The 20,656-nt window shown below is 47.8% G+C and overlaps 1 protein-coding gene and 2 long non-coding RNA genes across 3 annotated transcripts; 1 reads left to right on the top strand and 2 right to left on the bottom strand.

Annotated features, from left to right (window-relative positions):
- Positions 1-1,069: 1,069 nt before the first annotated feature.
- LOC135386047 (uncharacterized) lies at positions 1,070-2,756 on the top strand. The gene is made up of 2 exons (XR_010420570.1): positions 1,070-1,340; positions 1,546-2,756. It is a non-coding gene; the product is annotated as an uncharacterized LOC135386047 (long non-coding RNA).
- Positions 2,757-5,472: 2,716 nt separating this feature from the next.
- On the bottom strand, positions 5,473-6,127 carry LOC135386051 (uncharacterized). Its single transcript, XR_010420573.1, has 2 exons — positions 5,884-6,127; positions 5,473-5,825 (listed from the first exon to the last, which is right to left on the bottom strand). It is a non-coding gene; the product is annotated as an uncharacterized LOC135386051 (long non-coding RNA).
- Positions 6,128-7,449: 1,322 nt separating this feature from the next.
- Positions 7,450-20,224, bottom strand: LOC135386042 (cytochrome P450 3A24-like). Its single transcript, XM_064615758.1, has 14 exons — positions 19,932-20,224; positions 12,621-12,717; positions 12,448-12,500; positions 12,266-12,362; positions 11,684-11,800; positions 11,507-11,595; positions 11,288-11,433; positions 11,047-11,162; positions 10,740-10,881; positions 10,460-10,620; positions 10,101-10,192; positions 8,188-8,331; positions 7,915-8,077; positions 7,450-7,763 (listed from the first exon to the last, which is right to left on the bottom strand). The coding sequence occupies exons 1-14, from the start codon at positions 20,003-20,005 to the stop codon at positions 7,674-7,676; spliced, it is 1,581 nt and encodes a 526-aa protein (XP_064471828.1). The 5' UTR covers positions 20,006-20,224; the 3' UTR covers positions 7,450-7,673.
- Between the last annotated feature and the right edge of the window lie 432 nt (positions 20,225-20,656).

The raw sequence follows: 20,656 nt of genomic DNA, 5'->3' as shown, positions 1-20,656 counted from the left end.
CTGTGTTAAGTTCAGGGTAAGGCACAGTTCGACGAAATTCTTGTCATCGATGCTAGTACCGTGTGGTTCACTTGACGTCCAGTTAATGTTAGGATAGTTGAAATCCCCGAGTATGAGAAGATGATGACGTGGGAAACGACTGATGAGCGAAGCGGTTTCGTTGTGGAAGATGGTGGCAAATTAACGGTTAGCTTGGGGGGGTAACACACACCAAGAAGAACAGGTGGATGAGTGCATTCTAGTGATACCCAGCACGTCTCTAAGTTACTGTCGACATGAATCATATGCGAAAGTAGATTAGACTTCACGGCCAGAAGTACGCCGCCTCCCCTCCCTGACACACGATCAGTACGATAAATAGTATATGCGGAAGATTGACGGAATATTTCGTGATCTCTAATATTCTGTGACAGCCACGTTTTTGTGATGGCAATGAGGTCAGGCGGTCGTCGATAGCAGAGGATAGAGCATCTACTTTTGACATCACACTACGTATGTTTGTGTAGAAACGCGAGAAACCAACGTCTTGTGGCCGTGAAGTCAGGACTGGACAGCTCGAAACTAGTTATGGAGCACGTTTCCCAGCATTTATTGCTTTGACGGAATTCGTGGAACAATCGTACTCGTACTGCTTGTTGTCGACATGCAGTGTGTTGAGACGCAATTTATATGGTGATGACAAAGTCTTTGCAAAAGCGAGGAGGCGTACGTATGGCTGCTGGATAGTCGATGCTGACCGCCATTCCTGTACCTTTGAGATTAGGTGCAGCAGATATGTCATATGATACGTTCTTTTTTTTTTTTCTTTTAATGAAGAAATTTGACAATGATTGGTCGTGTTTTTGTTCGGCTGATAACGACCCAATCTGTGTGCACGTTCAATTTCATTGTCTGTGACCGGGATGTTGAGCCTATCAAGGCATACTTTAACAATGTTCTGCTCTGACTCGGCCCATGACTCCGTTTCGTTATCAGGGATTCCGAAAAAGAGAAGGTTGGAGCGTCGCTGTCTTGATTCGAGGTCGTCTATGCGACAGCGTAGTCGAGTGTTTTCGCTCACTAGGTTTGTTATCGTGCTTCTCATTTCGCTAATTTCTTTCAATGCCGCTGTTACGGAGGCTACATCAGTCTCGATTTTGTCTATGCGGCTAGTTATGTCAAGCAAAGCAGTCTCAGTTGTTTCTTGTTTTGTTTTAATGGCTGCAGTGTCATTAAAGAGTTTGGCTTGACCTGCGCTTAGGGCGGGCAAAATGGATACCACTTCAAGTAATTGCTGAAGTTTGGCGTCAGTCGAGGGGCCTCGGTTAAGCTCAACATCACCGGCACTCACAAGCAGAATTGTAAGTACATTGTAACATTCGGATACAATCGTGACTAACGCCTGTGGGCTCGGCAGCACGAAAAGACAAAGGTTGTTGTTTTTCCTAGAAAACATACAAGATGTGCTACTAACCTGTATAACGAAAACAAGAGGACTGTAAGATGTCATTGTCCTCGTGCCGTGGAGCCCACTGACGATTCCGTGTTCACAGCCGGCTTTTGTAGGTGTCGAGGCTATCCATGACGTTCCCGAGCGATGGTGCAGTTCGTTTTCACCGAGGGCGTTCATGTGGACGAGCAGTATCCAAGGGCAGCAGGCAGTCGTCGTTTCCGTTCCAGAGAAAGTCAATGCCTGCGTCTCCTGCCGCTGATGCACACGCGAACAGCTGTATAACGAAAACAAGAGGTCTGTAAGATGTCATTGTCCTCGTGCCCACTGCCGGAGGCCACAAACTGGCCGCTCAGTTTCTCATTTGCATGCGCTCTTTAATTAAATAAACATCCTGACTATTTTGTTTTACTTCGCCGGGCTTTGGTACCTGTGTCGTAGCAATGGTCACTCTGAGACAGTGCGAAACCAGTAAAAATATAGCTTCGACTTTTAGTGATTTTTTCGAGTAATTAACTGGTTTCGGTTTAGAAATTTCTTGCACGGAACAGTGCAGGAATGCGCTCAAATTCGTGTTCATCCGCTTGCATTGGTGGCGGGGAGCCGCAACGCAAGGAACAGCCGCGAGCGAGGGTTTGATATGCCTTCTCGTTTTCCACTAAACTCGTAAACAGGATTGCGGTCGTGTTACTGGATGAGGCAGACAGTGCGCCATTACCGCTATAATGACAAGCATGTCACAAAGCGAAATGGGCCGGCGAGTCGTCGAATAACCAGCAAACGGTTTATTAAACTACTTGGTAGCAAAAACACAAGAGTGATAGCTCTCTGAACACAACTGAGTCCAAAGAATGAATGGTGCGCGCCCGGATATGCATTTAAGCATATGCATAAGCATTTAAGCATATTTAGCGCATATGCATTTAAGCGTCACGCCGAAAACCCCAGAAACAGCACGCGCGTTTGCCAGAGAGCAGGCGATGTGTAGCCCGCCATACGATGTGTCTGGAATCTTCTTGCTTCTTCTTCAGCACGCGCCGGGATTAGATGTACCATTTCGTTCCTGCCCTGGAAGTTTCTCGAAGACGATTAGCGAGCGATGCTTCCCAGAAGCCTTCGCTCGCACCAATCTCATTGACGGATCGACGACCTTGGAGAAGCTTCTCTACTTCCTCTTCTTCGCCGACGCACGCTTTCTACAATGTTCGCCGCTGTGTATAAAAGCTTGTGAGCTCCCAGTCGGAGCATTCTTTACCTTTGTTCTGTCTAAGAGCTACCGCTCTTGTGTTAGACAGCTAAGCAGCTAGAATAAAGCGTTCGCCGATGATTCGTCGTCTCGCTCGTCTGTTTTCATCCGTGACATTTCTGGTGGAGGTGTAGAGGAGGTGGTGTCCCTCTACATGAGTCCTGACCGGCGATGATGGAATGTCCCAGCGGGCAGATGGTCGTGGCCTCACGCTAGGACGGTGCCGGTAGAACTGCCGTGCCAGCGCCGTAGCACGTGGCAGCACAGGCACGTCTTAGTCATCACACACGGGCCGCCACGTCACTCCCCCCCTCAGACGCGGAGCGGTGTAGAGCTGGCGGTTGAGGGCCGCGTCGATGCATGAAGAGGAGGAAGATGGGCGACACGTAGTACAGGGACTGCTGGTCTTGCGTCTTGTGTTGAGTGGGCAGAGGAGCTGGTCGGGAGGGTTCCAGGGGCGGGCTGAAGCGGAGAGCAGAGTAGGCAGGTAGGCAGAACGTAATGCAGGATGGAGCGACAGAACCGCGACCGGTTCGTGAGCGGTGAGCTCGTAGTGTCGCCAAGAAGAGTGCCGGGGAGGACCATCGCGAAGCACGGGGAGACCGGGAGTAGAACTCGGTGGCCTCCGTGCGTGTCCCCGGTGGAACGTTGGTCCCGGCGCCTCTTGAGCGCCATTGGATGGGCTGCCAGCACTCTGTATCGAAGGCTGGTGGGAAGGCAAGGCGGGCAGGGTTCTTGGGACTGGCATGACGGTGAGGATGGGGCCATGCAGCCGCCAGCGGCGTACCGCGACCGGTATGGGAGCGTGATGCTCGTGAAGGTGCCGCTGGTGAAAGCCCGAGGAGTGCCATCACGAAGCATGTGGCGACGTGACGCATAGTGAGAGACCATGGCGATGTGAGCTGAGTAGATGAGCGAGCTGGGTAGAACCATGGTGTTGCGCGGCCGGGCGTTGCGATGAGTGGAGCCGCGGTGAATTGACGCCTAGCGGTTCCTCGGTAGAACGATGCACCGTACCTTCGGAGGTGGGCTTGCAGTAATTTGGGATGGTGCTTGGCCGAATTATGCCGAACATGGTGTTCGTTGTTCGGGTCACCAAATGTAGAGGAGGTGGTGTCCCTCTACATGAGTCCTGACCGGCGATGATGGAATGTCCCAGCGGGCAGATGGTCGTGGCCTCACGCTAGGACGGTGCCGGTAGAACTGCCGTGCCAGCGCCGTAGCACGTGGCAGCAGAGGCACGTCTTAGTCATCACACACGGGCCGCCACAGAGGTACGGGGCAATCCCGGCTCAACGTCCTGGAAGAACGGCAACGACTGAGTCGAATTCGGCCCATTGGGACCCCCAACCCGCAAGATGACGACTGCGGACAGCACCACCCAAACGGTGCAGCAGGTCACCGCGCCTGTCGCCCCTGCACGATCGCCGAAAACATTTACCGGATAACTTTACGACGACGTTGACGAACAGGTGGAACGACGAACGGAACTCGCTGAACAACTACTCCAGAGTCGGGTACAGCTAACAAACGAAAGCGTCACCAGCTTCGTCGAAGATGTCCTGCAGCTTTTCAAACGAGCTGACCCGAACGCCTCCAAAGAAAAGAAGGTTCAGCGGCTCATAAGAGGTGTAGAAGAGATTTTTCGTGGAGCGCTTCCCATGTGCTAAAGCTCCCAAATGTGATGTATACTTCTTTCTTATTCCGTGTCAGCGCCACGAGGCAACTGTGGTGTAGAGACATGGACAGGAGAGAGGAATGAAGGAAGGAGAGGGGGACGGGAGGTTGGTGTGGCGTCGTTGACCGATTTCAGGGGGTCCTGCGCCAACATTCGTCTGGGATGCCTGCCGGAACAGAGAAAACTTTAGGCAGTACAGACAGCGGTAGGATTCGAACCCGCCACCTCCTAATCTTCCGCACGACCTTGGCCACCACCAACGTGCGGACTCAGCCATGCCGCTGGTCGCTCAGTGCTTGCACAGCGCGTCTCACGTTGTGCACGTCGTCTGGCAACACGGACGCTGCGGAGCTACAGCGTAGGTGCTATGCTTCAGCGTACCCGCAGCCGCACCACACCCGCGGGGCACGACCCGCATCCGCAGCAATGTCATTGGCTCAACCCGCACCCGCACATCAAGGCGCTTATCCACATATTTCCCCATGTTTCAGTTATGCCACATGATCGTCACAGCACGAAATGATTTATTGATGCACGGGACAATGTCCGTTAGCGAGCCACTTTTTCAACGCGTACGCTGTGGACACTCTGGTTGCCAGCTAAGTGATGCGAAGCGTACCAGTCGTGATGTGGAAAGGTTGCCAAAATTAACCCTATGTGGCAAACATCAACAACTTTATTTTGACATGATGAATTGGACATGGAACGTCTTGGAAAGTATTTTGGGCCAAATGCTCGCAACTAATCGGGTCATGCACCAAAATCCCACGGGTTGGTTTCGCGCCTGTGGGTATGCCCGCGTAATCCGCGGAGGCAGTGCGGGTCTGCCGCTTCTTACCCGCAACCCGCGATGACACGGAAATGTGTACCCGCGAAGACCAAACTTGCGCGGGTATCCGCGGGTATACCCGCACCACACTCATCTTTACTTCGGAGCATTCGCGCACGAATAGAGTTCGCATATGTGCAGCCATTGCTGCGGGAGATGCAGACGCAGTGGCCGAAAATGAAGAACGTAAGCAGCGTGCGGCCGATTGCCAGGAAGCGTGCCGCCATTACACTCGGCCAGATGTCCAGAAATACGCAGCAAGGAGTACAGTGACTTCAACAAGACAAACAGCAACAACAACAACATCTTTATTTTAAAGGAGTTCTGCACAGAGAGGCCGAAACTTTTCTAATGTTGGGTGTATAATGCTTGCGTAAGTTCAAATCTCATAGCCCGCTACTATTGTTTTTTGTGTAGTTGGGTTTGTTACAGTACACTGGTAATTAATTGCGACTAACCGTTCGGTTTCGGTTTCGCCGTTTCAAAAGAAGCGCCATTTTCGTGTGTAATACGACGTCACACCTTCATGCCAGCCGTCAGGTGTGCGCCGTTCCGAACTGGGGGTAGCCGCTTTCGCACCAGGCAATTTTGACAGAGTGAGAGAGTATAGTCCAGCTGATTTAGAGACGCTGTAAGCGTGATCCTGAAAGGTTGGTGGTGTGAGCAATGAAGAAGGATTTGCTCTAGATCTTCCAGCTTACCGCAGTGACGGCATCTGGGAGAGACAACTTGTCGCAAGCGGTAACGCCACTGAGCTGTGAAAGCCGCATTGAGTCGCATCCGATGAATTAAGAGTCTCGACGAGTGGCGTTTCGTAGCACCCGGAGACCGAGCGTTGGATCAACTTTTGCATGCATAGATGGAGGCATATCTCAATTGTCCATTGGCGGGAAGCCCACAAGAAGTGAACGTGTTGGTAGGCGTGCCCATGGCAACCTACGGTCAGATTTGTCGTTGCACTGCACGGAAATCACCCTCTGCTGTTATCGCACGCCTTTGGCAGTGCGCCAACGAGGATAGTGAATTTTTAGTTTTCTTTTGTCTGAGGGAGCGACAAAAATGGCGTCCAAGTTTGCTGTTTTCTCTCGATCGTTTTTCTGAAACGGCCACGACATGGAGCACCGAAGGGAACAGGTGTTGTCATAGAGACCGTTCTTCAAGTTTTCGTAGGTTCATTGGTAAAAATTCATTGGGGCAACTCTCCAGGAGGCCACTCGTGCGTAACTGTACTGAACTGAAAGAAGGCATCTCCCTATATTTAAAAAAATTCTGACCACAGTTAGTGCGGGCTCCCTGTACATAAGGTATATGCCTGGGGTTGTAATTGTGGTAGCGCCTTTCGAGGAAAGCACCCTTACTTCCTTTATACCGATATACACGGTGTTCTTTTTTTTTTTAATTTGTTACAGAATTTTAACAAAAAAGCTAGCAAAGCAAAATAGATGCCGTTTCAGCAGGTGTATTATACAACCAGGCAGACATCCTGTAGGACAGCGTATGCAACTGCTGGCTGACTAATTAGCTACAATTCCATTCATTAAGTAACTTATTAATTAGACGTTTTCTGGGAAATGCCGGATAGCAGAACTGGAACGAGCCATTATTCAAATCCACCGTCCTTACTAAACACCCTGAGAAGCGAGAGTACCTTGAGATATAAATTGCCAAATTTCGCTATGCAAATGAGCTGAAACCAGAACTATGAAGTACTCGAGCGCAGAAAGAGCGAAATGCAATCCCGGTGAGAGCGCACGTGCTTTGGAGCGATGGAGCTGATTGGAGTAGGCGCTAAGCTCAGACCGCTCTCCGACCCAGATAAGGTGGAGGCTGCGTCGTTGCTGAGGTCGAAAAGCGCCTAGTTCTATAGTTTCGACTCATTTGCATAGCGAAATTTGACATTTTATATCCAAAAGTACGTTCGCTTCACAGGGTGTTTAATAAGCGCGGGGGATTTGAATAATGACTGGCTCCAATTCTGCCATGTCGCATACTCCACATAACATTTAATTAATAAGTTAATGAATGAATTCTGGCTAATTCGTCGTCCAGCAGTTGCAAACGGAACGCTGTCCTACAGGATGTTCGGAAGTTCCTGCTAAAACGGCATCTAAACCAGTGTTCTTGTGTGATACCTACCTCAAGGTAGAGTGCCGTGAGCTCCCAAACGTCACATACTTTTGCATGAACTGTGTTGTGCTCTAGTTAGATTTGTGTGCCTTCAGAAAACGCACATGCAGGACGAAAAAATATTTATAACGAACACAAAATACGTGCTTGATATTTTTTTACTATTCAGCTGACGGTAACCCTTATATATGTACAAGACCCCAAGATCTTTAGGAGTAGTGTGAAATACAGATGCCGTCACGCGGTTCAGGTGGGTGCTCCTGTAGGAGGTCGTGTATAGAGACTCCCATATTGCGCCTTGCGGTTCAAGAATGCTGAAGCTGCAATGAACGCAAGCAAATCTGTCGCTTCAAGGACCAGAACCTCAGTTCGGTGGAGAGTCGAGTGGACGAACTCCAAGAGTTATGTCTCTGGCGTTCATAAGCCCAGATCCGTTGTAGAAGCTCAGTGGAACCTGTTCAGAACAAGAAACATAGGCTACGATTACCTTTCACAGTGCTATTGAAGTATGATTTGGATCAGCTGGTACTGACCAAAATTGACAGAACAGCATCGTTGCGTCTACAACAAACCAAGTTTGTCACATATGAGACCCGTAAGATTACCTGAGTTTTTGGCGTTCGGACAAATCTGGCGCAGTGGATGGCGTTCATAAGGCATAGTTTGACAGCGTGCAGGGCGAACCTCATACCAACGCAGTTCCTCGGGCCCGCACCGAATGGTAGATACGTGTAAGGCCGGATAGATGATAGGTTCTCGTCGCTGAATCTGAAAAGCACCTAATTTCCCTATAGGATGACACCTATGCAAGCCATGGATGGGTCATATATCCATACCATGTGAGCGCTCATGCGACTATCTGAATGCCTCACTCATACCTTTCAGGATCGAACTTCTCTGGCTCAGGGAAATACTGTGCGTCATGGTGCATGGCATAGACTGGTATGGCCACGACGCATTCCTCAGGAGCGACGATATTTGTACCATCAATTCTGTATGGCTCGGTTGTCGATCGTTCAATCCTAGAATAAAATTACTTGCTATTCTTTATGTTTTTAGTTATCCTAACTGATGTTCCAGCAACAAGTGCAGTTACTTCAGTGATAGTAGCTCGTTCACTGAGCTATATGTTTGTGTGTTTTTGAAAAAGTTCGCCAGCAATAGACTTAATAGCGGTGGCGGTGCGACAAGCTGTTTACGACAACAACATTCTGTTTACATAATTACCACCATGGTGGTAATGATGTAAGCAGCTTGTCGTCGTTGACCCCACTAATTGTCACCAGCGACAAGACTGTAGCAGTAGCGCCACATTGACTTGGTTCTGGGGTTCTTGGTCTGTCTCCAAGGTATACACAGTGCTCAATAGTTACGTCATCTCACAGTACGCTTAAGAATCCCCTTGAAAAACTGAAGGAGGTCATCTACATGCTCTTTGAACGAATGGAGGCTTCCTATTAAGTTGTAGAAAGACGTTAGCCTAATGTAGAATTATGGGAACGTATTTTCTTTTATCTAGCGCCGCCAATACTTTAGAGAAAAGTCTTGGATCACGATGCGCATCGCTCACATCATAAGGCGAACCATATACCCACGGGATTAGCTCTCAGCACACGTTCCCGGTTCGCTCTCAACTCCTCAAATCAGGTGCTCCTTCCAAAACGCCCATTTACATTTAGGACATTTACATTCTGGTTTTATACGGTATCCAATATGCAATCTGTTAGTTGTTAGTGCCATTTCCCTGGGTCTGTCCCTTGTACATATCTCCCCAGACTCAGGGAAATGTACACCAGCTTGCATGCAGTTTTGTCTTTGCTTTGCGATCGTTTAATTCGTCTGCAGCATGCCTTCTTCTTGCTGCCGAACTGTTGTAATGCGTGCCAGCAGCGCATTGTTTATGGGGAGCATTCCAATTTATTGAGGTGACCACTTAATGGTGGGGACGCCCTGTGCACCCGTGAAGCAAAGGAAGCAAACATGAGGAAGTCGTCACACGTGATGGGTTCTAGTTGACGCACGAGGAGGTGTCGTTCGATTAGCGTTGGCAGATTATGAAGAGTGCCCAATAGCCGATGGCACATTGCAGGATGTGCAGAGTATTGTGTTGCTGAGGCCCAGTTACCGAAACGAAGTCGTAAAGGAGACGTTCGACCCCTGCTATGCCTTCTCCTGCTGAAGGAGGATAGTATGGGATCCACTGCGTGGAGGAATGGGCACTGAGTGATGTCATGACGCCACTGTTCAGGAGCCAGGGCTGACATTTTGACTGGAAAATTGGGTCTTCTGTCGCCTTTTGAAAGTATGAAGAACGGTGGGTCGTTGCAGTCATCAATTCCACTTCGTCGCCTCGTATTCCGATGTAGCCAAAGATCCACTGCAAAGCAAGCTGGCCTTCTAGTGCCTTATGTGCACCTTTAGGATATCGACAACTGCAGGAGCAAAAGATCAAAAGACCCACGCTCTCCTTGCACTGCAGTGCTGCTTTGGAGTCATGCATACCAGCCACGAACGAGGTTGCTATTCCAACACCTTCCTCAGGAATAGCGGCATGGCGTATAAGCTATACATGGAGGTCGACGGGTGCGATACAATAGTCGGTACCCTCGACATATGGACTCGGCTTGTAAGGCCTTCTTTTTCATGTACTTAATGAGCAACTTGTGTTACGATGATGCCAACAAAGGCAAGCCACCACCACCTTTCTGTAAGGCACTTGATCAGTTGAGTATAGGTCGACAAACAGGAGGGACACTATGCATATAAGTAAATTTAGAAACTATATGCGCACCTGACAGAAGGGGGAAATATCCTCATCGATTCGGAAATAACTGCATTCAGGTACTTCTGCTTCGATATCACATCAAAGGGTGGTCGGTTGTCCTGGAAATACACAAGACACTCGAATTAAATCGAACGTAGCAACCGAGAGCAATGAACCCACAATGAAAGTAACGATGCTGCACCTCTAAAAGTGCGGATAGAATTGAGCTCTCATAGCTTGAAAACTGCTCTTATTGACTGATGCACGCGTTTACAGGGTATGACTTTGGTGTGTAACTACCTCAGAAGTAATGTGACCTCTGGTAGAAAATAACCAACAGACTACGCGTCCCCAAAAAGCTTTGCGAAAGTTACCAAGCGACTTACGTGTTTGGCAAAGCACTCGTTCACCTCCTCCCTCAGTTTGTCTTGTATTTCTGGGTGCAAAGCCAATAGGTAAAGAGTAAATGAAATAACAGACGAAGTTGTGTCTTGGCCAGCGAGGAAGAACAGCACGCACTGTGCCATAGCTTCATCCTCTGTGACAGCTGACATGAACGAAGACCCACAAACGAATACATTATAGGTTTCTGTCCGTCCGTATTGGCAGTACAACTTCATTTGTGCAAATGAAGAGCAAGACTCGAGATTCCGAGCGAGCACATACTTTTGTCTGAAGAAAACTGGACGGTCTTCTCATCGTCACCCAAGTTGTAAAGTTCGTCGTCACGGGTTTTTGTGTTTTCTATTGGGGCTGCAAGGTTCCCTTCTTGAGCATCCATCATTAGTTGCAGAAAATCTTCGTTGCGCTGTAAGAATTGCGAGGCAGTCATGGGCCAAGTAATGCCAAGTGCACTGTGCAATTTAGTTCCCACAGCATGCCAATCCAGATACTCAAACAAGAAGAGTAGAATACTCATGAGGCTAGCGCCTCGAAATTAAATGAAAGCCAGTTCGTGGATAGGTGTGCTTACATTGTCCTTTTCCTGCCTCTGTTTTATAATATTCACTGAAAGTGATTTGAAGTACTGGAACACATCCGAATTGGCTGGTTTAATTTTCAGAAGTTTAAATAGCCCAGGGAACATAACTGTAAGGAGAGTTAATAAAAAAAGAAAAGTGAAGCGTTTATGAGAAGAGTAAACATCACAACAACAATTGCAATTCGAAACTGGAAGGTCACTTTCATCGAGCGAAAAATTGGATGTGACTTACAGAACAATATAATTTTCAGGTTCAGATCTTGTCCAAAGGCTTCTCTTGCCTTTGACACGAACAAGTTCGTCTGATCGGAATAGGAATCCAGGGTCGTTCCAAATGCGCATCTGGCAATGGTATCTAAGGAAAAATGCCCGAAAAACCTGAAAAGTTTCGTAGTAGCTTCAGACTAAATTCGTCAGCATGACTGGTCAGCAGTTAATATAAGATGCTAACTGCTTTGCGTCAATATTATCGTTCTTCTCCGCTGCCTTTTGCAAATGCTCCCTCGTGATTTTTGCGCAGTCTTCAATGAGTGCAGTCATCTGTAAGGCAATATATATGTATTCGAAGAAAGTGAGTTTTTGGAAATACTGGGACAGTCAGCATTGCATTCGTCGTGGCAATACCTACCCTCTTCAGCTTTCCCGTAGAGAAGGCAGGGCTCACTGCAGGACGAATTTTGCGCCATCGTTCCGCTGGAGCAGTGCTCATCATGTTGTCCAATAAAGAGTCCTGGAAGGTCACGCGCTGTGGGAGATTAACAGAATGAAAGGAAAGCACAAAGGTGAGTACCGTGTATTCTGAAGGTCAGATCAAATTAAGCGCCTAAATAAACAGTGCCATTGATCACATTGTGCTGAAAAACTCCAACATACGCCTGTTTTGTCATCCTATACGGTAGCGAGACGCGATTCAACAGAGTTGTATAATCTTATCGTCAACCCTGGCTGGTAGCATTTGTCCTACACATGTAATTAATAGCCGGCTAGTTTGGTGCCTTTGGTGGATCTCCTTTCCACTGCTAAAAGTGTTTATTGCGGAATAAATGTTAAACTTTGCTGTTGTTGCGTCTGCCCTTTGGTGTCTCTGATCTTCGTGTCTTCTCATGCTCAGGGAAGCGAAACGCCACCTACATGTTAATTACACCAGCGCTGTTGCATGTTACTTTGCTAAACATATACATTTTATATGTGGGTGTGACATTATAGTTACCCTTCTATTTGGAAGCGAGGCAAAATCTTTCACCAGAACCTTCTTAATGATCTCGGGCTCGGCGACGAACAGTGTTGGCTTTCCACCTTCGTATGCTCTGTGGAGGTGTATCGAAGATTTGTGGGTAACATAAATCTAGTGTATTTGCATGTATATGCTCAGGTCACTTCCATATCACTTACCCGAACACTTTTCCATATTTCTGATATCTTTCTTGGTCAAGTGCAAAAAACGGCTGCAAAGAAGATTCGAGAGTAATACCATCAACGTGCATCACACAATCAATGTCTCTCGCGGTAACATAATCTGCATGGGCGTGTTGCAGACGCTAGTTACTGGGTAGTACGAAACCTACCATGTAAAGTAGCTTAAGAAACGGCCCGAAAATGAGAGCGAACGGCTCCTGTGTGACATTTTGGTTCTTCCAGTAGTTCCGGTGTCTCGCAGCGTACCTGCACACAAATGAACATAGCTTTCTTCATACACGTAACGGTTGGCTGTGTGAAAGAGACATTATATCAATTAAAGAAAACGAAATAGAACAGTAAAACTCGTTTATGTGCTGAACTAGCTTTGTTTTGTCAAATCAAGACCCTTTCGATTTCGTCATAAGCAAACAATTCTAGGGCAACGGTGATGTTGCAGTGCCAACAAGGATTCTCATTAGGTTCCATAGAGCATCGCCTCGTAGTTGCGTCACCCACGCGTATGGATCGTAAAACCCTTGTCGAGATGTTGCCCCATTCACCAGAAGACTCGCTGTTGGCCTCTTGGAAGTTTTAGCTTCGGATGATCCACGGCGACCCTTCTAAAATTTTGCGATCCGCGACGGACTTACGCACCATCCACTTGTCTCCACCCGTCATCCTCCATCCGTCCTTTTTGTGTGTGCATGTGTGTGTGCGCGCTATAGTCGCAACGACGCCTACTTGTGTGCGGCATACAACGGCGAGCTGATCATGCCATTACCTCCCCCCCCCCCCATCACCCTGCTCCACGGCGATAAACTTGACTACGGTCAAAGCATAGTGAATGAAACGACAGGACCGTTCAAAACCTCCTGCCCACCACTGGGAGTTTTTATATGTTTTTAATTGAAACAAGTACCATCCAACCCAAACACTCGCTCTGTTACATGCGCTGTTCAAAACCCTGCGCCGTACAGCCTAGCCTAGTCATCTCTCTTTTTTTTCTTTTGTTTTGTTTTCTCGGAGTAGCAGAACCTGTCAGGTGACAAGTTCAACCTCTCCGTATTATTTTTAGTCCGTCCAACTCCAACTCAAAACCGTGCTGAATTCATCAAACCGGCAATAGTTCAAAAAACGTATAGTGAGTCTATTATATCAAAATGACCATGGTATCTTCTCTAGAACGTGTCTTGCGGCTGTACGATTAAACTGGAGAAAACACATCGAAAAATCAGCAAAACTGAGAGGGCGTTGCCCGATCACGATGCAGTGCTGGTTGAGACAGGACGACCTCGTAACGGCCTGGGGGCGACGACGACGCGCCACTATTGCTTCGCGCAAAGACGGCAGCTGTAAGTGCTATCGACGCAGTCCTGGAGTGACACAACGAGCTGGGAAGCCCAGAACGTCAGGCCCTCAGGTGGGTTCCCCGTCATCATCATCATCAGGGCTCATGCAGAGAGACCATCACTTCTACATTTGGTGAACCGTGCGGCGAGCACCACCGTTCTGCCGGGGACCCGCAGGGAAACCACAGTCAGCCCACTTCCCGGCCACCATATGCATGCTCCGCGATGGTTCTCCCGAGGTAGTCCTCCTACACCCCAGCGTCCCATTCTCCTTGAAGCAATCGGCCTCGATTACGTTGTGTCTCGCCTGTCATTGCTCGTTACGTGAAAAAGGCTTGAAGAGCAGCGACGATTGTCACGTGCCCTAAACCAATAGTCGACCACTTGACTCTGGTCTCTTCATGATTCATCTACTTTATCACGAAGATTGCAGGATCAAGCGCTCGACTGGATGAGGGCGCGTATCATTCATTTCTGTTCTTCACCCATTCTTTACGTAACGGCCAATGACAGACTAGACACAAAGCAATCGGGGTCGAATACTTTCACGATTATAAGATCCCTGGTGACAATGCTTGGAGCTCACTGTTCTCGCACTCGGATCGCCTTGGGCCGACACTGCTTCAGCTCTTCATTGAAACCCGCCTGGATCAGAGCATACTTGTCCACGCCATCATTCTGCTGCATCCGCTGCCACAACCGCAAACCGTGTGCCATGCCTTATCCACGTGACGTCCTCAGTCTCCTATTAAAATGAATGCTGGCAGTTGGCACCAGCAATGGGGTTCGAACTCACGGCCTCTGATTGCCGGTTAGGGATGCTACCAACTACGCCATGCCTGCTACCCTCTCTTCCCATATACCGAGCCACGCCAGAATCTTACATACTTCCACGTTCACACAGACGAACACACTCATGACAGGCGGCATCCTTCTCCATTAACGAAAGAGCTTCTTCCGAACACGAAAGTGTGCAACTAGACGTTGTGAGGCTTGTGTTGTCTCTGTCCTTCCATGTTTAATTGCCTCGTTCACTACAACGTCTCATTCTCCTCGCCATGCTATCGACGCGAATCTTAACCGCAAGCACCGGTCCACGTATGAGGGGGCGGGGGATGATATAACGGCCTGTGGACGACGGCAATGCACCACTACCTTTGTGTGCCAAGGCAGCAGCTAGCCAGTTCTATCCAGGCAGTCCTGGAATGAGGCCAGGGGTTAAGGGCACATCCGGGGCTCCGGGACATTCCGTCATCATCGATCCGGCCCCACGTAGATAGGTACCATCATCTTTACAAGCTTACAGCTACAATAGAAAACTTGTTTGTGACAGATGAGGAGCGGCGCTCTGACCGCAGACGCTCGAACCGTTTAGTAGATGATTGGTCGGGGGGGGGGGGGTATGTTTAATGATAACAAAGAAGAGGAACGAGGGAAAGGTCAGCCAGACAGGGTGTCGGCTTGCTATTCAAAAAAAAAAGATCAGAGAGAGAGTACCCAGGCGGGTACAGTCCGGTTCACAGGGCGACCAGTAGGTCGTTTGCAGCGAGGTAACGGAGGAGCAGTCTGGTGACTGCGCACTGTCGGGCGTGCTGCACGGGGCCGAGTAAGGTCCGCAGCGTGAGGTGCAGGCCCAGGTGTGTGAGCTGTTGCTGAAGTGCGGCTCTGGCTGAGGAGTAAAGGCGGCAGTGCAGGAGGAGGTGGGTAGTGTCCGCCACCACACCACATTTCGTGTATAGTGGGGAACCTATGTTGCCCATGAGGAACTGGCGCGATGGGGTCTTAGCGACGTTGAGTCGTAGGCGGTGAAGGAGTGAGCTCTCCCTTCGAGAGAGGCTCAGTGGGATGGTGAGCTCAATCTTGGGATCGATGGAATGAAGGAAAGTGCGGGCTGGGACGGCGCTCTCAGTGAAGAGGCGAGTGTGCTGGGCGCACATGCGGCGTATGTGGAGTCGGCATGACAAGGGTGATGAGTGGTCGGTTGGTGGCGAGTTATTACGGAGAAGTCTGCCTGCCAGGTGGGATGGCGACATGATGTTCACCGGGATTGTGCGTCCTGGACTGGCTCTGCAGGGAGCCGTAAAAAAAGAAGGAGAAAAAGGAAAACATCCAGACGGCACAGCCGATGCCGGGATTCGACCTCTGAACCGGCCGGTTGACATCACCTCACGAAGCACTTGACTAGCACCAGCGCCATTGGGAGGAGAGGAGTGAGGAGAACGAGGAATTATTGAGCACGTGTACGGGAAAGGCATCTCGATCATGTCGTATACAATCGGCCACAACCGCAAACGAACAAATGGGGGCCGGGAATTTATTGACAGAAAATTAAAAACGGAAAAGGAAGGATAAAAGGGGAAAGGTCAGCAAGGCAGCACTGGGGCATGTAGATACCGATATGTAGAACTACAGGAAACACACTACAGTACGCATGTCGGCGTCTTTGTTTATTCAGTTTATAGGTGCTGCGGTAGACCATTTCGTGTTCTCTAAACAGGAATTGTGCCATTTCTTTATATCCATGGATTAAGTGAATTTCTATTGTTCTTGTGTATAATTCTCTGTAACGCTGCTGTACGATGTATTCTTGGGAGCAGAATCTTCGTCAAGCGTTCTGCTTTTTACTCTCACCCAACCGAAAGGAATATTTAAAAAATGATTTGAATTGAATGCACTGCACCTCTAAAGTGTCGTTCGCGACAGTCACCTTGCAGAGATTACAGGTTTCCAGAGCGTTGTTTACCCTACAATTGTTCGCACACATGCTTACACATAATTAAAATGCTACACCCACCGCAGGCTATTTTGCATATATCTAAGTGTTCGACCCTGTGCTGGTTACAGGTAGTTACAGGGGTACGGGGCCCACCCTTCCCATTGAAATGCGCGCTCATTGACGTATGTACACAACAACAACAACTACATGAATGCCGATGGGATGCGGTAATTCACCGCAACAATGACAAACAGAAACCACCTTTTATGATACATACACCTACAACGTTTTTGTCGTAGTAGCTGGCTCAAAAGTATCTAATGCGAAATTACGGCACATATTGCATAAATTTGCACCTGAATCACAATTAGGCGACAGCTGTGTCAGAATGCAATTACAACACAGCTAAATGCATTCTAACATCACGTATGTGATCTCACATGTACAGGAGGACAAGGGTTGTCGCGAATAAAATCAACCATTCCGGCAGAGCGAAGAATCCGAGCAAGCGGCATCCTGCCTCCCTCAATGTCAAATTAATGGATCCCCCAAGGCTATACTGTGGAGAGATCATAGATTGAGAAGTTACCCGTCAAAAAGAACTCGTTAGAAGTTAAGTTACCGCGTGCTAAATGTAACTAAGTTAATAACGAAGTTCTTCAGCATGAAATCTAACTCGCAGTTACTGAGTTACTTAACAAAAAGAACGAGTTACTTCCAAGTTACTCCGGACACAAAATAGCATTACGCAGGTGCAGCGCGCGAGCAGTTGAGTTAGACCTTGAGTTGCCTGCGGAGGAGTGCAACACGCTTAGATCGTTTTCCTTTATGCCCAACAATAGACCTCTCACTGTTTGTAAATAAATGACGTCATAGTGTTCGACGGCGCCAAAATTTGGTAGAATTGAACTACGCTTGAAGCTAGAGGTGAACAAGGTCGCGACCGAAAGTCACAGTCTTGAGGGGATTACGACATGACCCCTTCAATGGACGAGAACCTCTGTCCTACTTTTCTTTCAATGGGAGACAGCGAACAAGTGCCCGTTCATGGAACCCAGCCGTCCCTCCGCTTTGTTTCGGTTTCAGTCTGTCTACCAATATGTCATGATGACGTTTTTCTGGTAGAGGCCTATTCGAACGCTTTGCATCTTACCCCCTGTGGGCGCACAATGGTTCAGCTTTATTTCAATGGCAGCAGTTCTTATTTCCTGAATAAAATACTGTCACCCATTGAATATCACGTTCTATGGCAAAATATGCCATGAAGGAACCGGAGAGAAAGCAAGAAAATGTGTGGACGTGGGTGAAAAGCGAGTGAAAAGCGAGTTGAAAGTAACTTGGAACTTAACTTAAGTTACTTTGGCAAAGTTACCAAAAAAGGGAACTAGTTCCTCTGAAAGTTACCACGGCGCAAAAGTACCGAGTTACGTCACAAGTTACCAAAAAAAGGAACTTAGTTACAGTAACGAGTTACTTGTAACGAGTTACCTCGAACTCTGGGAGAGATACGCACGTGGAGTTGTTGTACATTTAGCGTTGTGGTGTAATACGCTCTTTTGAGCTAAGCATTATCCGCAGACAGTTCCCTTCTTTTTCTATTTTTTTTTATTCTACGTCTCTTTTTGCGGTACCAGGGGCGTCAAACTCAAATCGAGTCGCGGGCTGCGTTGACCATAGACAATATTATGAAGGGCAGCACTGAACAGAAATTACCGCAACTATCATGAAATACCATAAAGTAAAAATACATACAACGAACGGGAGCGATGTAGTCATTGCGTGACCGGACGGTACGTGTAGAATTCCATATTTAAATACTCCGCCTGACTTGTCAAAAGGGGTGCGAGAAGGTGTAGAGCGTGTTGGTTGGGAACATGATTAAGAACGCGGAGGGACAGGGACGACGAAGAAGAAGAAGCACACACTCGGAGGCGAACGCCTGTGTGTGTTCGTCCCTGTCCCTCCGCGTTCTTAATCATGTTTTGTCAAAAGGAACAGATAAGCTGCCTTTCCAAATCTGGTACCGAAAATATGAAAAACGCTTCGAGAAAATATGTTATCCGTCACAACCATACGGTGGGGAGTAACGCGTTACAAAGTAGTGCGTTAGAGGTAACGCGTTACATTCGAGTAGCGAAATATGCTAATGCATTACATTTGGGAGAGAAGTAATGAGTAACGTAACGACATTACATTTTTACTAACTGACGCGTAACGGCGTTATGCGTTACTGCGTGTTCGGGAACGTTGCTTCATCGTCTAAACTTGAAAGCATGAGCGAGGACCGTGCCTGCAGAAGCCGGGAAAATCCCCGATTTTTTCTATTCATCTTCAACAATGACAAGACTGTCACGTCGGCACCCACGAAGAACGCAAAAGAATGATCATTGACCTACCGTGGTTGAGATGCCACCTTTGTTTACTACCTCTGTTTTTCACTCCCTCTGGTATTTTTCGGACGAATGGGACAAAAGCGACAGAAAAATATCCTCTACCCTCTGAACAAGTAACAAAGTACCAAGTGATTGCCTGTTTGGATTTGTACTGTGTGCACTCACTGGTCATTAGGCGTCCTCTCAGCCAAACAAGCGAAGATGAAAATTACATCAACTACTTCTGCGTTGCAATAAATCGTACATGTATGTTGTGGTCATGCGTGAACCTTGTTTGTGCTCAACGTTGCTTGTATTTATTTGCGGAATGCACTTATGTGACTCAACAACAAATGGTACATATTATGAGGACAACTGGTGAAGTAATGCAAAAGTAACGGCGTTAGTACAGCGTTACCTACTACCACAATAGTAACGAATAACGTAACGCGTTACTTCTTGAAAACGTAGTGAGTAACGGTAGTGCAGTACAAAATATAAGTAACTTCCCCACCTATGGTCACAAACGATTTGAACATTGCAGTGTTCAGGACCACTGAAATTATCTCTGATTTACACACTGTACTGTCGCCCTCGCCTAGAGTTTAAACTCCCAAAAAGAAATGGAAAAATCAGAGAGAAACAACAAGCTGACTTTATTGACACTGGATAGTTTCGGAATCGTTACCTTTAACCGTGTAACTTGTGACTTACAACAGAACAGATAACAAGGCGTTCTAAAAAATCAGTGTTTCAATGTACTAGACACAGAAATCTTTGCGACTTCTAACAATTAAAACAGAATGGCCGTTGCACGTAACAGTTCTTTGCTCCATTTCTTTCTTTTCTAACTCCCTCTGTTCCATTCTAATTTCCCGGATGACAGTATACATGGAAAGTATTTTTTATTACAAAGTATGAGTACTGCAGTGCGTGGAAGGTGGAAATAGACTGTACGAAGCGAGTTCAAAAGCACTTAGTTGCGGTGATACATCGCTGCAAGCATTGACAAGAAAAAGGATCATAGCCATTCCTACTTACAGGTACAGCAGTACAGTTGCAGTAACACCCAAAACTACCCAGTCCGGCACGGTGAACAAACCCGGCAGCTGCATCTCGAAGTAAGTGCGCGCTACCTGACGCACTTCGTCAACACTGTGGAAACACAATCGCGAACCGTCCGCCTGAAAGCGCGATTGGAAGCACTCGTATTCTGCTCGCAAAAGCCACTATCCGATATAGATAAACGATGTTTTCTGCAGAACGGCAACAGGTACCGGAGTAATGCTTTAAGCGGCGCAACCGCTGACGCGAACGGAAAATCCTCGGCACGTGTCGCGTTCTCCGGAGCCCTATACCACACTGAGAGAGAGAGAATGATTGCCTGGTGGCTGCAGTAGAAATCGCATTTCATTCGACATCGTCGAGACGCACTACCGCTGCACGAATTTATTTCGTCATATTATTCGCATCGCTGTTGCTGCCTCTTTGTTCGTCGGGATTGTAATGGTTAAACATTATTTGAGGGGTCAGGCTACCGTGATGTAAAATAAGGTATCGAAAAGCCGTATCTGTGTTGCGTCGTCGACATTGTGGCATTTTTTCTAGTTCGGTTACGTGCCGTCAGAAAACGTTAGATTAGATTACATATAGATTAGAAAGAAAGAAAATGAAAAGGGGGTAAAGGTTAGAACTTTCAGCAGCCATTAAAGGCGCTACCTGCTAGAAGAACACAGAAAAAAAAAAAACAATAGAAGAACACAGAA

This window comes from Ornithodoros turicata, chromosome 2, assembly GCF_037126465.1.
Source record: "Ornithodoros turicata isolate Travis chromosome 2, ASM3712646v1, whole genome shotgun sequence".
NCBI classification, from domain to species: Eukaryota; Metazoa; Arthropoda; class Arachnida; order Ixodida; family Argasidae; genus Ornithodoros; species Ornithodoros turicata.
Note: the sequence above shows the minus strand (reverse complement) of the source record. Positions and strands in the feature narration are given on the sequence as shown.